We start from the raw sequence: 13,945 nt of genomic DNA, 5'->3' as shown, positions 1-13,945 counted from the left end.
CCCCACTCTGGGCTCCGGGTCTCAGCTGCGCCCCAGACCCTCAGGTTGGCCTGAGCGTAACCCCAGCTTCCCGCAGGGAGCCTCTCACACGTGAGCCCAGCACCCCCCGGGCTGGGGGGGCCTGGGGCTCAGGGAGGACGTCCCTAGCATCATCTTGGGGTTCGGAGGAGTCAACCCTGTGCCGATGGCTCCCGTCCTTTGGTCCACACCGCACTCGGGCTCCGGGGATGGGACCGGCCTGTGGCTGTCACCGAGGGCACGAGGTTCGGGTGACTGTCCTTCAGGGCCCGGTGAGCGAGGCCTGGGCTGGGGGTGGGTGCAGGGACAGAGCCCGGTGCCGGGAACTGAGCCGCGGGTGCAGGCGTCGAAGCACCGACCGGCGAAACAGGATGTAGACCCAGGGGTCCAGGATCTGGTTCCACGTGGCCACCCGCAGGTAAATGAGCAGCTGGTGCTCCGTGGCCCGCGACAGCTGCCCGGAGGGGCTCATGACAGGTGGCGTCTGCAGCAGGGTCTGTGCGATGAAGACCTGCAGGAGCAGAGGGTCGTGCTGTGTGACCTTGGGGGAGTGGGACGACCTCTCTGAGCTGCTGCTGCTGGGCCCGGGAAGGAGCGCAGCAGGCTTTTGGCTCATGCCCTGGCTGGACTGAGGCAGAGAAAGTAAACTTGGGAATCAAGGCAGCGATCCACCCTGAGCCAGGCTCTAGCCTTCTTTTGTTCACTTTTCAAGACAAACGGCTCACTCTGTAGCCCAGGCTGGCCTTCAACTCAGAGACCCGCCTGCCTCTGCCTCCCGAGGGCTGGGATTAAAGGCGGGCGCCGCCACGTTTTACTTTTGGACAGAGTCTGGCCCAGTTGCCCAGGCTGGCCTGAGTCTGAGTCCTGAGTGCCCGGGGCACACACAAGCTCTCCAGGCCCAGAGCTGGATCTGCTTGTGTTGGGGAAGCCTGTATACAGTCGGCACATAATCAGTGTCTGCTGAAGGAAGAAGAGAGAGAAGAAAGCAAGGCCTTGTGCCCACGCCAACCAGTCCGCCGGGCACCAGGGCCCCCACGCTGTCTAGGACGCTTCCCCAGCATTTTCTGTGCATCCTCCGAAGTCCCGCTCCAGAACCAGCCCTGCCCAGCCCTGGACACATTCCCGGTGACACTGCAGCTCCGAGAAGCCGGGAGGACCCGGGGCCTCCCTCCCCGCCCGCCGTGGCCCGCCGTGGCCCGCCCTGGCCCGCCGTGGCCCGCGTGGCCCGCCGCCGCCACTCACCAGCAGCGGCATCCAGCACACGGTGGCCACCACCATGATGCCCACCAGCTGCACCATCATCTCCACCTCGCAGTCCCGCGGGCGCTGGCGCGCGGCCTCGCGGCCGTGGTAGACGCGGCAGAGCGTGGCCACGCTCACGGTGTTGAGCACGAAGGACAGGCCCACGGACACGCTGCCCAGCAGCGCGAAGAGCAGCCCGAAGGCCGCGTCGCCGCGCCGCGGCCCGAGCGTCAGGAAGCACCAGGAGCCGGGGTACTGCACGGTGTAGCGGCCGAGCCCCAGCAGCGGCAGCAGCCCAGGGCCAGCGCCAGCGTCCACACCAGCGCCACCGTGGCCCAGGCGCGGCGCCACGTGGCCGACGGGCGCCAGAAGGGCCGCGTGATGCCCACGTAGCGCTCCGAGGCCATGGCGGCGCCCAGCAGCAGCGGGCACAGCCCGAAGAACACCATGGCCACCCCCATGAAGTGGCAGAGGCGGCAGCCGGGGTCGGCCGCCTGCCAGGCGAAGAGCGCCGCGTGCTGCGACACCACGATGGCCCCGGTGACCAGCAGCCCCAGGAAGTCGGTGAGCACCAGGCCGCAGAGCAGGGTGAGGAAGGAGGAGCGCGGCGCCGGCGCCCCGGCCAGCACGCTCAGCGCCAGCAGGTTCGAGCCCAGGCCCAGCACGCAGAAGGACGCGGCGAACCAGGGCGACGCGATCAGGTGCCGCTCCTGCAGCGTGATGTTCATCGGCCGGAAGCACGGCCCCGGGGAGCTGCCGTTGGCCCACATGGCGCCCGAGCCGGCGGCGATCGGGGGGTCACCACCCCATCGGGCTCACCTGCGGAGACAGCGGGGGCTTGTCACTGGGGCCGATGGCTTGTGGTGAACTCCTATACAGCCCTCCATGCCCCAGGAGCAAACGCCCTTTCTTCACTCTACATCCTCCTGCAGCCCTGGGTTTGAGTCCTGGTCCCTGCATCCGCAGCGCGGCCTCAGCTTCCCCATCCGTCACCCCTCCATCCTCCGGCCTGGTTTGGCACCTGTCCTGACGCCCGCACACTGGACCGGCCCTCACCGGTCCTCACCGGTCCTCACTGGTCCTCCACTTCTCGCGTCACTTTTATAATAAGAAACGAACCCAGAAGTTCTTGTTCCATTTTGGGAACAAAAAAAACCACAGCCCGACGGGGACACATCCCCGGGGACCACTCCTGCGAGGGACGCAGGGACGCAGGGGCGCAGGGGCCACATCACAGGACCCAGGCTGTCTAAACGGGAGACTGTGCAACAATCAGATCCCTCGCCCCCCCCCCCAGGGAGCCTGAGGCAGGAGGATGGCTGTGAGTTTCAGCTACTCAGAGAGATTAAAAAAAAAAAACAAAACAAAACACCAAGGCCAGAGACAGGTGGGCACGCGCCTAACGCCACTGTGTTCCGGCGCAGCCCAGGCTGGCAAGCAGCTCACAGTGGTCCCCCTGCCTCAGATTTCTGGTGTGAACCACGCTTGGCCTGCTTTCTTCATTTCCTTTCCATTATTCACTTACACACGGGGGCGAGCAGGGCACAGCCCAGGGAGGCGGAGGTCAGAGGGCAGCCGGCAGGACCCGGCTCTCTCCTCTAACCGCGCGGGTCTCGGGGCTGGACTCCAGTCCTCAAGCTGGGCTGCAATCACCCTGGCCCCTGAGCCGCAGCGCCAGCCCTGGCGCCCCCCCCCCCCCCCGCCCTCCCACTGAGCTCTAGGGTTTTAACGGTGGCCACTCAGGGTGCCGGAGGCGCCTGTCCTTGATCCCGCGTCCCGCGGAGCCTGCCTCCCCCCCCCCCCCCCACCCCAAGCCAGCGGATGCTGAGAACAGTGATCTCTCTCTCTCTCTCCTCCCGGCACACAGTAGGTGCTCAATTCGTGCAGCCCAGACTGCTGCAGAGGGTAGGAACAGCCCCCCTGCCCCACCGCCCCAGACCGCCGGCCGATGGGCCTTCCTGGGCCCGCAGAGGAGAAACTGAGGCTCAGAGCGATGGAGGAGGGGACAGGCTGGTCCCCGCGGCCCCTTGCCAGCGTCACCCCGGCTCCCAGGCACTGGGCACATACTTGAGTTTCTGTGCCAGGCCCCCCGGGACCCCGGCGCGCCCCCTCCGAGGCGGCCGCCCCTCCTCTGTCACCGCCCCAGTCTTTGGCCCGGCCTGGCACTGGTCCTCACATCCACTGTGCCCAGGGCAGGCCGGCCAAGGACGGACGACCGTTTCCAGTCTCCCCCGTCACTTGCTCCCTCCCCTGGGGTTCAGGTGATAATGGTTGGCTCAAGTTGCCCAGGCCAGACCCCAGGCCGGGCCTGGCAGCCTCCCGTGCTGGCCGCCCGCCCGGGCTGTGTGGTCCCGGGGAGACGCTCAGCATCGCTCAGCAGCGTCTCATCAGATTCCACAGCCTCGGGGCAGGAGCTCTGGGCCTGGGAGCCTGGCTCTGGTCGGCCTGACCACCGTGTAGACTGGGCTAGCCTGGGACTCACCACATGCCTCCAGCTCCTGCTGGGATGACAGGCACAGGCCGCAGCACCTGGATTAGGGTTCTAGAATTCTCCCGAGCTCCCACCCCGACCCCCCGTGTGCTGGGGATCCTAGAATCCTCCGGTCCTGAGTCCTGGGGTGTGGGGTGGCTGACAGAACCCCGCGAGGGTGGCTCTGTGCTCCTCAGCTCTGTCCCTGCTTTTGGGGGGGCGGGCAGCAGTGTTCTGTCAGCGATGGGGCCTCGTCCTTGTTACGTGTGTGTCCCGGGGCTCGGGTCCCTGTTCCTTGAGGCCCAGGCACGGTGGCTGCGATCCAGCCTCGAGGAATGTGGTGTGTGGCTGGGCTCTGAGCGCCAGGCCCCTCCTCCTCCTCCCCGCCCGGCTCATCCACCCCCCTAGGCCTTCCCCACGGGGCCCCAGGGCAGCCTGGGCCCTGGCGCCTCCACCCCCACCACTAAGGAGGCAGCCTCGGTTTCCCCTACAATGAATGTGCACCCCTGTGGCTTTCGGCTTACACCTGGGTGTCCAGCCCCCGAGACAGCGCCTCCACCCATCGCTCCCGGAGAGGCTTCTGGGAGGGCTCAGCCCGCACCCAGACACCTGGTGTGGATGCCCACACCCTCACAGACCCTCAGGGCTCACCACAGGCTGTTCCTCTCCCTCCCACAGGGCCGGGCCACTTCCTGTTTGTGCCGAGGCCCCGGGGTGCAGGTATTATCCCTCCTGACGCGGGCGGAGGCTCCGCCTGGGCCTCAGTGTCCCGGTGTGTGCAATGGAGTCGAGGCCTGAGCTCTGAGCGAGTCAGTGTGTCCCCGCGTGCACACGCGCGCGTGCACGCACACACGCACCCCGAGTCACCCCAGCTCCGCGTGCGCACGCACCCCGAGTCACCCCAGCTCCAGCCCACCTGAGCATCTGGAACCGGCCTGGTCCACACACAGGGATCCAGGATACCCATGTGCTTCCAGGGGAACCACACTTGTCCAGGCTAGACCACCAGAGTAAAAGCCGCACCCCATCCCCTTCAGGGGACTTGGAGACCTGGCCGCTGTCACCACACCCCAGGGGAGGGCCGTGGCCTCAGCAGAGTGGTCGACGGGTCCAGGCTCCGAGGGACCACGCAGAGCTCCCCTGGGGAGTCAGTGTGAAGTCTCCTGAGGGAGGGAGGGAGGGACTCACCCACGGGTCAGAACCAGGTGTCGCTGTGGTGTCCCAGAAGAGAGCCGGCAGCACCCTCTGTGCCTTCCCAGGTCAGGCAGAGAGGGCAGGGAGCCAAGATCTGTGGGGAAACCGAGTCACAGGCCGAGGAGCGGCCCCGGCAGAGGCCCTGGGTAGATGGCTTAGCCCTGGGGACCCCCAGGGGCCCGGGACTCGGGGATGTGACAGCGAGGCTGGCTCCCGGCCCGCCCTGTCTCCATCTGTCTTTCTGCCTGTCTGTCTCTCGACGGCCCCGCCCCCTGAGCTGGCCTCGCCCCGCAGCGGGTGCCGGGCTAGGGTGGGAACCCGGCCGGGCACAGGGTGACAGCCTTGGGTTGTTGACAGGCCAGCGACCGGGTCGTGTGGGAAGAACCGCGCGGCCACATGGGGCTGGTCCTGGCAAGGCCGCAGCGGGCGGTGGGCCCTGGTGTCCAGGCGACTTCCAGGGGCCTCGGGGGCCACAGGGCTGGAGGGGGCGGTGGGGGAGGGGCAGAGCGGGGGGGGGGGGAGGCCGGATGCCAGGCTGCCTCAGTGATGGGGTGGCCCGTGGGCGCTCCCCCCCCCCAGCCTCCCGCTCCAAGCCCTGGGGGCTGCGCTGTCCTGTGAGCCGCGGCCCGAGGGGACATCTGGGCCAGGAGGCGACCTTGGGCCTCTGCCTCGGTTCACACACTTGAGCAGGACAGAGCCTGGTGGGGAACAGGATGCCTGGCCTGGCCGTGACCCCAACCCACCCAGTTCCAGTCTGTCCGGGGTCAAGCAGACTGCTGTCAGCAGCAGGAAGCCCCCTCCCTGTGGGCCGCCCCCCCTTCCGGCCTCAGTCCTGGGGGGCCTCCTGGCTGATGTCTACTCAGCCCTGAACTCTGGCCCGCCTCTCCTCCGCTGGCCCCAAGGTCACTGTCGCTCCTCTGGAGTTCTCTCCAGCCGGACCTGCCTTTGCCACCCGTTTCTGTGGTCAGGGCAAGGACCCCAGCTCCCCGGTGTGGGTGTGGTGGGATCCCCGCTGTGGGGAGGTGCGGGGCCTGGATCTGGGGCCTGGATCTGGGGGCCGGACCTGGGGCGTTCCTCCGGTCTGGCGGGAGCCGTGGGAGGGAGTGTGGTGCCCTGCGGAGCTGTGCACGAGGCTGAGGCCGCGCTCCGATGGGGATAGGGGTGGGCATGGGGGTGGGCACGGGGGAGCGGCTGCCCTCTTTTCCTCTGGACATGTCTGGTCTAGACCAGGCCAAGGTCAAAGGACATGCAGCTGTGCTGTGTCCCTTCTGCAATGGAGGCGACAGAGCTTGGTATGCATGGGGAAACTGAGGCAGAGATGTGAAGCAAAGACCACACACACGGCTCAAGGCCGGGAGCAGGCTGCAGCTGGGGTGGATGAGGGAGGCCAGGCTCAGGATGTACCCCCTGTGGCTGTGGCTTCCGCCGCGGCGGGGGCCAGGCTGGGGGTGCCTATTCTTAGCTCTGGACTCAGCCAAAGGAAGGAAAGGCTGGATCGGGAGCTGCAGACAGTTTCTGGGACACCAGGGCACCCGTGGGGACGGTCTGCGCCCTCGCCAGGCTCACTGGTGGCTACGGCTCCCCAGTGCCCCGGGTCCGGTTCCCCGGGCTGGACCTCCTTCCTACCAAGTGCCCTCCGCGGGGCAGGGCCTGCTCGCCCGTCTGGGCCCCTCAGGGTCTCCCAAGGCCAGGGCCCTGCTGGACTGTGCACACACGGGATCCAGCAGGCTGGAGATGCCACCGGGTAGGTGGGGGGGAGACCGCCCCCTTCTGGCCCAGCAGAGAAACTGAGGCCCCGCACGCTGTGCTCTGAGCACACGCCCAAGTGACTCCTAAGCTCAAATGCTCCGGCTCTCCCAACCCAGCCCGGCGGGGCCTTTGGGGTCGAGCGCCCATGGGTGCTGCCCCACGGTCCCCGGGCCGGAAGGATGAGCGTTGCTGCGCTGCAGGCGTCCCCGGTAGGCACCGGTGCAAACCAGGACCTAGGGTGCTGACAGCCACGTCCCCAGACCTTGGCGTCTTGGGTTCGGGGGGCGGAGCAGACGCCGAGTCCTGACTTTCCCGGGCCACCTGGGCGTGGTGTCTGCGCGGCGGCCTCAGCTGTGACTCAGACACGAAGCGGTCTAGAATAAGCTTTCTATTAAACGTATCAAAACCACACGGGGTCCCCGGGAGAACAAGTCCGTGGGGACAGAACGAGGTGCCCCCCAGCAGTCTGTCTAGAGAAACAGTCACAACCCTTCCCGGACGGGCGGGGACGGGGGCCGCGGCCCGCAGTGTTGGTGACGGGCGGGCACCCGGACGGTGCTGCGGGCGAGCCTGGCCCCGGCCCCCCTGCCCCCCGGCACCGCCCAGGCCGGCCCCGTGGCACGGCCGTCACCGGCGGTAGCGGTAGCGCTTGAAGTGGAACCACAGCTGGAAGATGCCGTTGGCGAACTGGCAGCGGAAGCCGTGGCGGTGCGAGTACTCCCACTCGCGGCTGACGATCTTGAAGGCGATGTCCTCGTAGGGCGGCCCGGCGTGGAAGCGCAGGATGGCGAAGTCGCGGTTGTCGGCGCAGGCCTCCAGGAAGTACTCGGGCGTGGCGCGCTTGCGGATGAGGTCGGGGTAGAAGATGTTGAACTTGTAGCCCTGCACGATCTTGGGCGGCGGGTTGTCGAAGTCGTAGTGCGTCTGGTTGTACTTGTTCCACTCGAAGCCGGTGTGCACGCGGTTGAAGAAGCGCGGCTTGCGCGGCCGGTACTTGTCGGCCCACAGGTAGGCGCGGCCGCCCAGCGGCATCTCCACGCTGAACTGCGCCTCGTCCTGGCCCATGCCCTCGCGCGCGCGCCGGAAGAAGATGTCCTCGGCGCTCTCGCTGGCGTCGCCTGTGGGGACCGGGGTCAGCCGCGGGATCCCCCACCCCGTCCCCCCCGCCCCCGTCCCCCCGCCCCCCCCTTGGCCCGGCCCCACCTGTGGCCTGCAGCTGCTGGCGGGAGAGCTGCAGGCGCTGCAGGTCCTCGTGCGGGTCGAGCACGTGCGCGTCCAGCGGCAGCTCGTGGGCCGAGAGCAGGCGCGGGCTGTAGCGGCCGGCGTCGTAGTCGGCCAGGCTCTGCTGGATCAGGTCCTCCTCCATCAGCACCGCCTCGCCCTCCGCCGCCTCCGCTGCCTCGGCCCCCGCCGCCGCCTCCCCTGCCTCTCCGGGGGCCGGCGCCCCCTCGGCTTCGGCGGGCTCCCCGGAGGGCCCGGGGCTGGGGTCCGGCTCCTCGGGCTCGGGGCTGCAGGAGGCAGACGCAGGGGTGAGGCCCACAGGTAGGAGGGTGAGGCCCACAGTGGGGTGCAGGCCCCCCCCCCCCCCCCCGGTGTTCACCCCCTTGCAGGGTCCCACCTGCCGGCCGGGCCTCACCTGTGGGTGGCCGTGGGCTCGGCCTTGAGGATGGGGAACAGCGGCTCGCTCTCCACCCCCTGCTCCTGCTTCAGTTTGAACAGCTTCTGCCGCAGGACATCCTGGTGCCGTTCACGGAGCCTGGGGGACAGGAGGGGTCACCATCGCACCCCTCGGCAGGACGCCTTCCCTGTGGCCCCAAGCCTGGCCCTGAGGACGGCGTTAGCCGAGGTCGGTCGGGCAGGGGCGCTGGCGGGAGGGAGCCTGCTGGGACCCGGCACATCCCGTGACCAAGGCGGGCAGCAGTCAGCAGCCGCGGTCACAGCACCGTGCGAGCACACGGGCGGGACCCACAGCTCTCAAGGCAGACGGGAGCAGGGGACGGACAGGGGACAGGGGACAGACGGGGGAGGGACCGGGGACAGGGGACGGACAGAGGACGAACAGGGGACAGGGGACGGACAGGGGACGGACAGGGGACAGGGGACAGACGGGGGAGGGACGGGGACAGGGGACCGGGGACGGGGGACGGACGGGGACGGGGGACGGACAGGGGACAGGGGACGGGGGAGGGACAGGGGACAGGGGACGGGGGACGGACAGGGGACCGGGGACGGGGGAGGACAGGGGACAGGGGACGGGGGAGGACAGGGGACGGGGACGGGGGACGGACAGGGGACAGGGGACGGGGGGACGGACAGGGGACAGGGGACGGGGGACGGACAGGGGACAGGGGGACGGGGGGGGGGACGGACAGGGGACGGGGGACGGACAGGGGACGGACAGGGGACAGGGACGGGACGGACAGGGGACGGGGGAGGGACAGGGGACGGGGGACGGGGGACAGGGGACGGGGGACGGGGGACGGACAGGGGACGGGGGGGGACGGACAGGGGACGGGGGACGGGGGACGGACAGGGGACGGGGGACGGGGGACGGACAGGGGACGGGGACGGGGGACGGACAGGGGACGGGGGACGGGGGACGGACAGGGGACGGGGGACGGGGGACGGACAGGGGACAGGGGACGGGGGAGGGACGGGGGACGGGGGAGGGAGGCTCACCTGGCCCGGGCCATGTGCGCGCGCAGCTGCTGCAGCAGGCTCTCCCAGTAGCCCATGTCGAGGTTGGGGCCCCCGGCGCGGATTTTGCCCTCGATGCCCTGGAAGATGACCTGCAGCTGGTTGTATGTCTTGCCCTTGAACACCGACTGCACATCGGAGCTCACCGAGGCGTTGACCCCCTCACGGCGCTCACCTGCAAGACGGGGCGGTTCAGGGGGGGCTGGAGTCCCCCCCAATCCCCCCCCCCCCCGCTGGGTGCTCCTGGCTGCACTCAGGCCGCCGTGAGGACGATGGTCCTGCCCCTGTAGACACCAACTGCCCCGGCTGAAGCCCCGGGCTCTGCAGGCGGGAGAGCCGCTGACCCGAGGCGGCCCGACACCCGACACCCCGACACCCGACAGCCCCGGCAGGCCGCTCACCTGGGCCCTTGCCCGAGGCCTCCAGCTTGCGGAGCTTGGCGATCTCGTCCTCCGTGATGGTCGTCATGTCCCGCCAGAAGTCCACATTCTTACCCTGCTCCAGCTCCATGTACACCTGGGGGGCCGAGAGGGAGGAGCGTGAGAGGGGGAGGCCATGAGGGGGGGGCCATGAGGGGCCGAGGCAGTCCCTGCGGCGCGCTGAGCTCTGGTGACCTGGATGTCCTCCAGCAGGTCCTCCATGTCGGCCACGGTGAGGCCGTTGAGGAAGGTGTAGGGCTCGTGCATCTCCACGGCCAGGTCGTCGTCCTCGGCGCTGATGTACTTGGCCAGCAGGTCGATGGGCTTGGCCCGCCCGTCTCGGATGCGGATCTTGGAACTGTGCAAGGGACGGGGCAGGGTCAGGACCAGAGCTCGCGTGACTCGTGGCCCTCGCCAGGGTAGGACGGCCGGGCGGGGCTGGTCCCCCCCCCCCCCGTTTCAGGAGGCCCACTGGGGTCCCCCCGCACCGCAGCTTGGCCTGCCGCAGGTGGAAGCTGTCCTCCTGCTCCTCCCAGGTCTTGAAGTGCTCGGCCTCCTTCTCCCGCTGCAGCAGCTCCAGCTCCTGCTCCCGCATGGCCTTCTCGCGCTCGCGCTCCAGCCGCAGCTGCTTCACCTGGGGCAGCAGAGGCAGCGGTGAGGGCGGGGAGGGCCCAGCTCGCCTGACCCCGGGCCAGACTGGGGGCCGCCTGCGCCCACCTTCTGCAGCTCCAGCCGGTTGTCCTCCTGGATCCTCTTGTTGCGCTCCTTCAGCTCCTTCTCCTCCAGGTGGCTGATGCCCTTCTTCTCCAGCGCCTGCGGGGAGCAGCGGCCACGCCCATCAGCCCCCGGCCGCCACGCTGCCACGGGAGACAGCAGAGTGCCCTGCCCCGCGGCGGCTCACAGGCCAGACCGGTCAGGGCCGCCGGGGGGGGGGACCCCAGGGTCCACGGTGGGTTCCTGGGGTCGGCTCTTCCCCAATGCGGCCCCTGGGGCCCCGCCTGTCACCCGACAGCTGTGCTCTTATCTCGGGCTTTCTGGCGCTGCGGCCTCGGTCCCCTGCAGGTGGGGTGGGGGCCGCCCCTCACTCCCCGCCGTCTCCAGGGCTCAGAGGAGGCGGGTGGCAGAGCCGAGCCTGGCGCCGGCACAGATGCGTGCCAGGTAGGATCTCGGAAGCACAACGTGGGGGTCTACAGCCCCCCCCCCAGGGAGCTGGGCTGAGGAACCGCGGTTCAGGGCCCCGGGCAGGAAGGTCTGCTGGGTGGCGGCGCCCACCTTGTTCCAGATGAAGGTGCCCAGCAGGTTGTTGTCCCCGAAGGGGTTGTCCGTGTTGGTGTAGCCCATGTACTCCTCCCCCCAGCCCATCTTCTCGCGCTTCTTGCGCTCCTTGGCCTCCTTCTTGGCCAGCCGCCGGGCCCGCTTCTCCTCGGGCGTCTCGAAGGCCTTCAGCAGCTCCTCCCGCCGCCTCCGCTCCTCCCGCAGCCGCAGCCGCTCCTGCAGGCTCTGCTGCTGGCTCAGGGCCAGGGCAGCCGCCCCCGGGCTCCGGGAGCGTCGCGGGGACTCCGAGCTCGATGCCGACGACGCCGGCGACCAGGAGCGCCGGCGACCGTGCCTGGCCCAGGAGCCCCATGGCCGCTCCTCGCCCGAGTCAGACCGTGAGGACTGGTCCTGGGAGGGCCAGCGGGGTGGCCGAGGGCTCCGGCTTCGCCTCCCAGACCTCTGCCGCCGCCGCCGCTGGTCTCCCTCCGAGTCCGACCTGTGGGGAGGGCACACCAAGCCTCCTCAATGCCAGCTCGGCTGGGGCTCCGTTCTGGGTGTTGAGGTCACAACGACCAACCCTGAGATCACACGCCTTGCCGGCTCAGCAGCCTGCAAACCACACTGGTGCCCACACACGCTAGGTTGCCCTACAGAGTATGGCCGGACAAGCCTCAGGCCTAAAACAAACAAACAAGCCTGGGGAGCTGCCGGTGGGATTTGAGGTGTGTGTATTTCTCTGTTTTCTAGTTATTTCCAGTTTGTGTAGCCTTGGTTGTCCTAGAACTCGCTCTGCAGACCAGGCTGACATCAAACTCATACAAACAGAAATCTGCCTGTGTGGCAATTAAAGATTTGCACCACTACTAAATGGGAGTGATTCTTAAAGGAGCCAAGTTTAGGCCGAGGAAATGGGGGTGGAATGCTGGGCATCGACCCAAGTCCTGGGCAGGGACAGACCGGGAGCCAATGCGGTGGGAACAGGAGGGCTGACCACCTCCAGGGTACCCAGGTGGGCACACAAGCTGGGGGAGTACTTAGGCTGGTCTATGAAATCAGAGGAAGGTGGAGATTGGTTTATTTGGAACATCATCTTAGTGTTCCTCGGTCTAGGGGGCTCTCCCTCTACAGCCCAGGCTGGCCACCAGTGTCCAGAAACGCCCTGGTCCATCTCTGAAGTGCTGGGGTCACTGGCGTGCACCGTACCATCGAGTCCCGCTGAGATGACAGGTCGAAGGAATGAGGCCCAGCGGGTGGCTTCTCTGACATCCCGGGAACCATGAAAGAGGAAAAAGCACCACCAGGTAACATTTTGAGGACATGAGTTCGAATCCCAAGCACCCACACAAAAAGAGTTGGATGTGGCTGTTGGAGCAACCCCAGTACGGATGGTGTCCCGGTCAGTCTTTTGTCAGCTCGAGGCCAACAAACTACAGCCATTTGCGAAAAGGAATTGAACAGGAGGACTTAGCTATGGAGAAACACACACTCCTCTTTTTTTCTTTTTCTTTTTTTTTTTTTGAGGGGGGTTGAGGGGTTTGAGACGGGGTTTCTCTGCGTAGCCCTGGCTGTTCTGGATCGCTGTAGCCCGGGCTGGGCTCGAACTCGCAGAGATCCCCCTGCCTCTGCCTCCCGAGTGCTGGGATTAAAGGCGTGCGCTGCCGCCGCCCGGCTAAACTGTCCGAACTGCACGTCAACCAAGAGCCCGGGCTCCCGGGACTCGGGGCCAGCCTGGGTTGTAGGGAAGGGCGGAAGGCGAGCGCGCTCCCGGCACTCCTCTGCTCGCACGGCCCAGGGACCCGCCGCCGCCCCCGGCCCCGGCCCCGGCCGCTCACCTGCGCCCCCGGCTGCGCCGCCTGCGTTCGCGCCGCCCGTCCCGCTCCCGGCGCCGCCGGCTGCTCTGTCCATGGCTCCCGCTGCGGCTGCGGCTGCGGCTGCGGCTCCGACTCCGGCTGCGGCTGCGGCTCCGACTCCGGCTCCGACGTCTCCGACCCTTGCGCCCCGCGGACCGCGAGCGCGAGCGAGTGTCGCGACCCATTTGGCGGCGGGCGCCGCGCACGCGCTGACGTAAACAACCGGGGGGCTTGGCGCCGGGGGCTTTCTTTCGCCGCGGCGCGCTCGGGGCGGCCTAATGCGCGCCCGGTTCCGGAGAGCGACTTCATCTCTCCGCCTCGGACTCCGGGGACGCAGCATCCCGGGTATCTCTTGGCTTCTCAAGTCTGGCACGCGTGACGGACTCCGACAGGGTCGCTATCAGGGCAAGCGGGGCGAACCGCCATGCAGGCAGTGAGAGAGACTGACCCGGTGGGCGGGTGGGGTCCTCGCGCCCTAGGGAGCCTGGGAAATTAGGGCCGAGCTTGCCGGCGCTTGGTGAGGCGGAACCAAGAGGAGGCGGTTACAAGGCGGAAGAGGCGTCGGGGTGGGCGGGGCCAAAGGATAGGGGCCTGCATGGGGCGGGGCCTGGGGAGGCGGAACCTAGCAGTTACAGGAAGGGGAGAGGGGGTGGGCGGGGCTGGCGGAGATTGACAGCCTGGAGCCAGGCTGGGCGGGTGAGGGAAGCCAGGCAGAGCGGGGCGGGGCCTGGGAAGGAGCCGGAGTGGCGGTGACAGGGGCGGGGCCTGGTAAACCGCGTTGACAGGTCAGCAGGCGTGGCGGACCAATCAGGACCTGAGGGGGCGGGATCGAGGAAGCGGAGCCTGGAGAGGCCAGGCAACCAGGAACCATGAATGAGTGGACCGGAAGTGGAGCCTCAGCGGGCGGGGCCTAGGCCGCACGATTGACAGATGCGGGCCTGAGGGCGGGACTAAGGGGTCCAGGAAGGGCCGCTGAGCAGTGCTGCGCCCGGGAGACGGGCGAGGCTCACGCGGCGGGACTTAGGGGTGCGGCGCCTGCGGAGGTCTGA

At 68.4% G+C, this 13,945-nt stretch overlaps 2 protein-coding genes across 3 annotated transcripts; both read right to left on the bottom strand.

Annotated features, from left to right (window-relative positions):
- Positions 1 to 187: 187 nt before the first annotated feature.
- On the bottom strand, positions 188 to 5,399 carry Tbxa2r (thromboxane A2 receptor). The gene is given in 4 exon segments (XM_028862961.2): positions 188 to 529; positions 1,261 to 1,559; positions 1,562 to 2,079; positions 4,919 to 5,399. Coding segments are annotated over 3 exon segments (1,017 nt in total). The 5' UTR covers positions 2,031 to 2,079; positions 4,919 to 5,399; the 3' UTR covers positions 188 to 280.
- Positions 5,400 to 7,209: 1,810 nt separating this feature from the next.
- Positions 7,210 to 13,096, bottom strand: Cactin (cactin, spliceosome C complex subunit). 2 transcript variants are annotated; one of them, XM_028862968.2, is made up of 10 exons: positions 12,879 to 13,096; positions 11,062 to 11,542; positions 10,507 to 10,602; positions 10,278 to 10,423; positions 9,985 to 10,147; positions 9,772 to 9,886; positions 9,353 to 9,545; positions 8,310 to 8,429; positions 7,877 to 8,181; positions 7,210 to 7,791 (listed from the first exon to the last, which is right to left on the bottom strand). In XM_028862968.2, exons 1-10 carry the CDS (start codon positions 13,079 to 13,081, stop codon positions 7,301 to 7,303), a joined length of 2,313 nt encoding a protein of 770 aa, XP_028718801.1. In that variant the 5' UTR covers positions 13,082 to 13,096; the 3' UTR covers positions 7,210 to 7,300. The 2 variants fall into 2 exon arrangements, with proteins under 2 accessions (XP_028718801.1, XP_028718800.1); XM_028862967.2 differs by lacking the exon at positions 12,879 to 13,096 and adding an exon at positions 12,250 to 12,575.
- Between the last annotated feature and the right edge of the window lie 849 nt (positions 13,097 to 13,945).

The sequence above is a fragment of the Peromyscus leucopus genome, chromosome 22, assembly GCF_004664715.2.
Source record: "Peromyscus leucopus breed LL Stock chromosome 22, UCI_PerLeu_2.1, whole genome shotgun sequence".
NCBI classification, from domain to species: Eukaryota; Metazoa; Chordata; class Mammalia; order Rodentia; family Cricetidae; genus Peromyscus; species Peromyscus leucopus.
Note: the sequence above shows the minus strand (reverse complement) of the source record. Positions and strands in the feature narration are given on the sequence as shown.

Excerpts from the sequence above, each read along its gene's own strand:
- Cactin (XM_028862968.2), bottom strand. The coding sequence starts at position 13,081 with ATGGGTCGCGACACTCGCTCGCGCTCGCGGTCCGCGGGGCGCAAGGGT. Across the intron at positions 8,182-8,309 it reads GAGCCCACGGCCACCCACAG|CCCCGAGCCCGAGGAGCCGG; the intron begins GTGAGGCCCGGC and ends TGCCTCCTGCAG. Across the intron at positions 7,792-7,876 it reads CCAGCAGCTGCAGGCCACAG|GCGACGCCAGCGAGAGCGCC; the intron begins GTGGGGCCGGGC and ends CGGTCCCCACAG.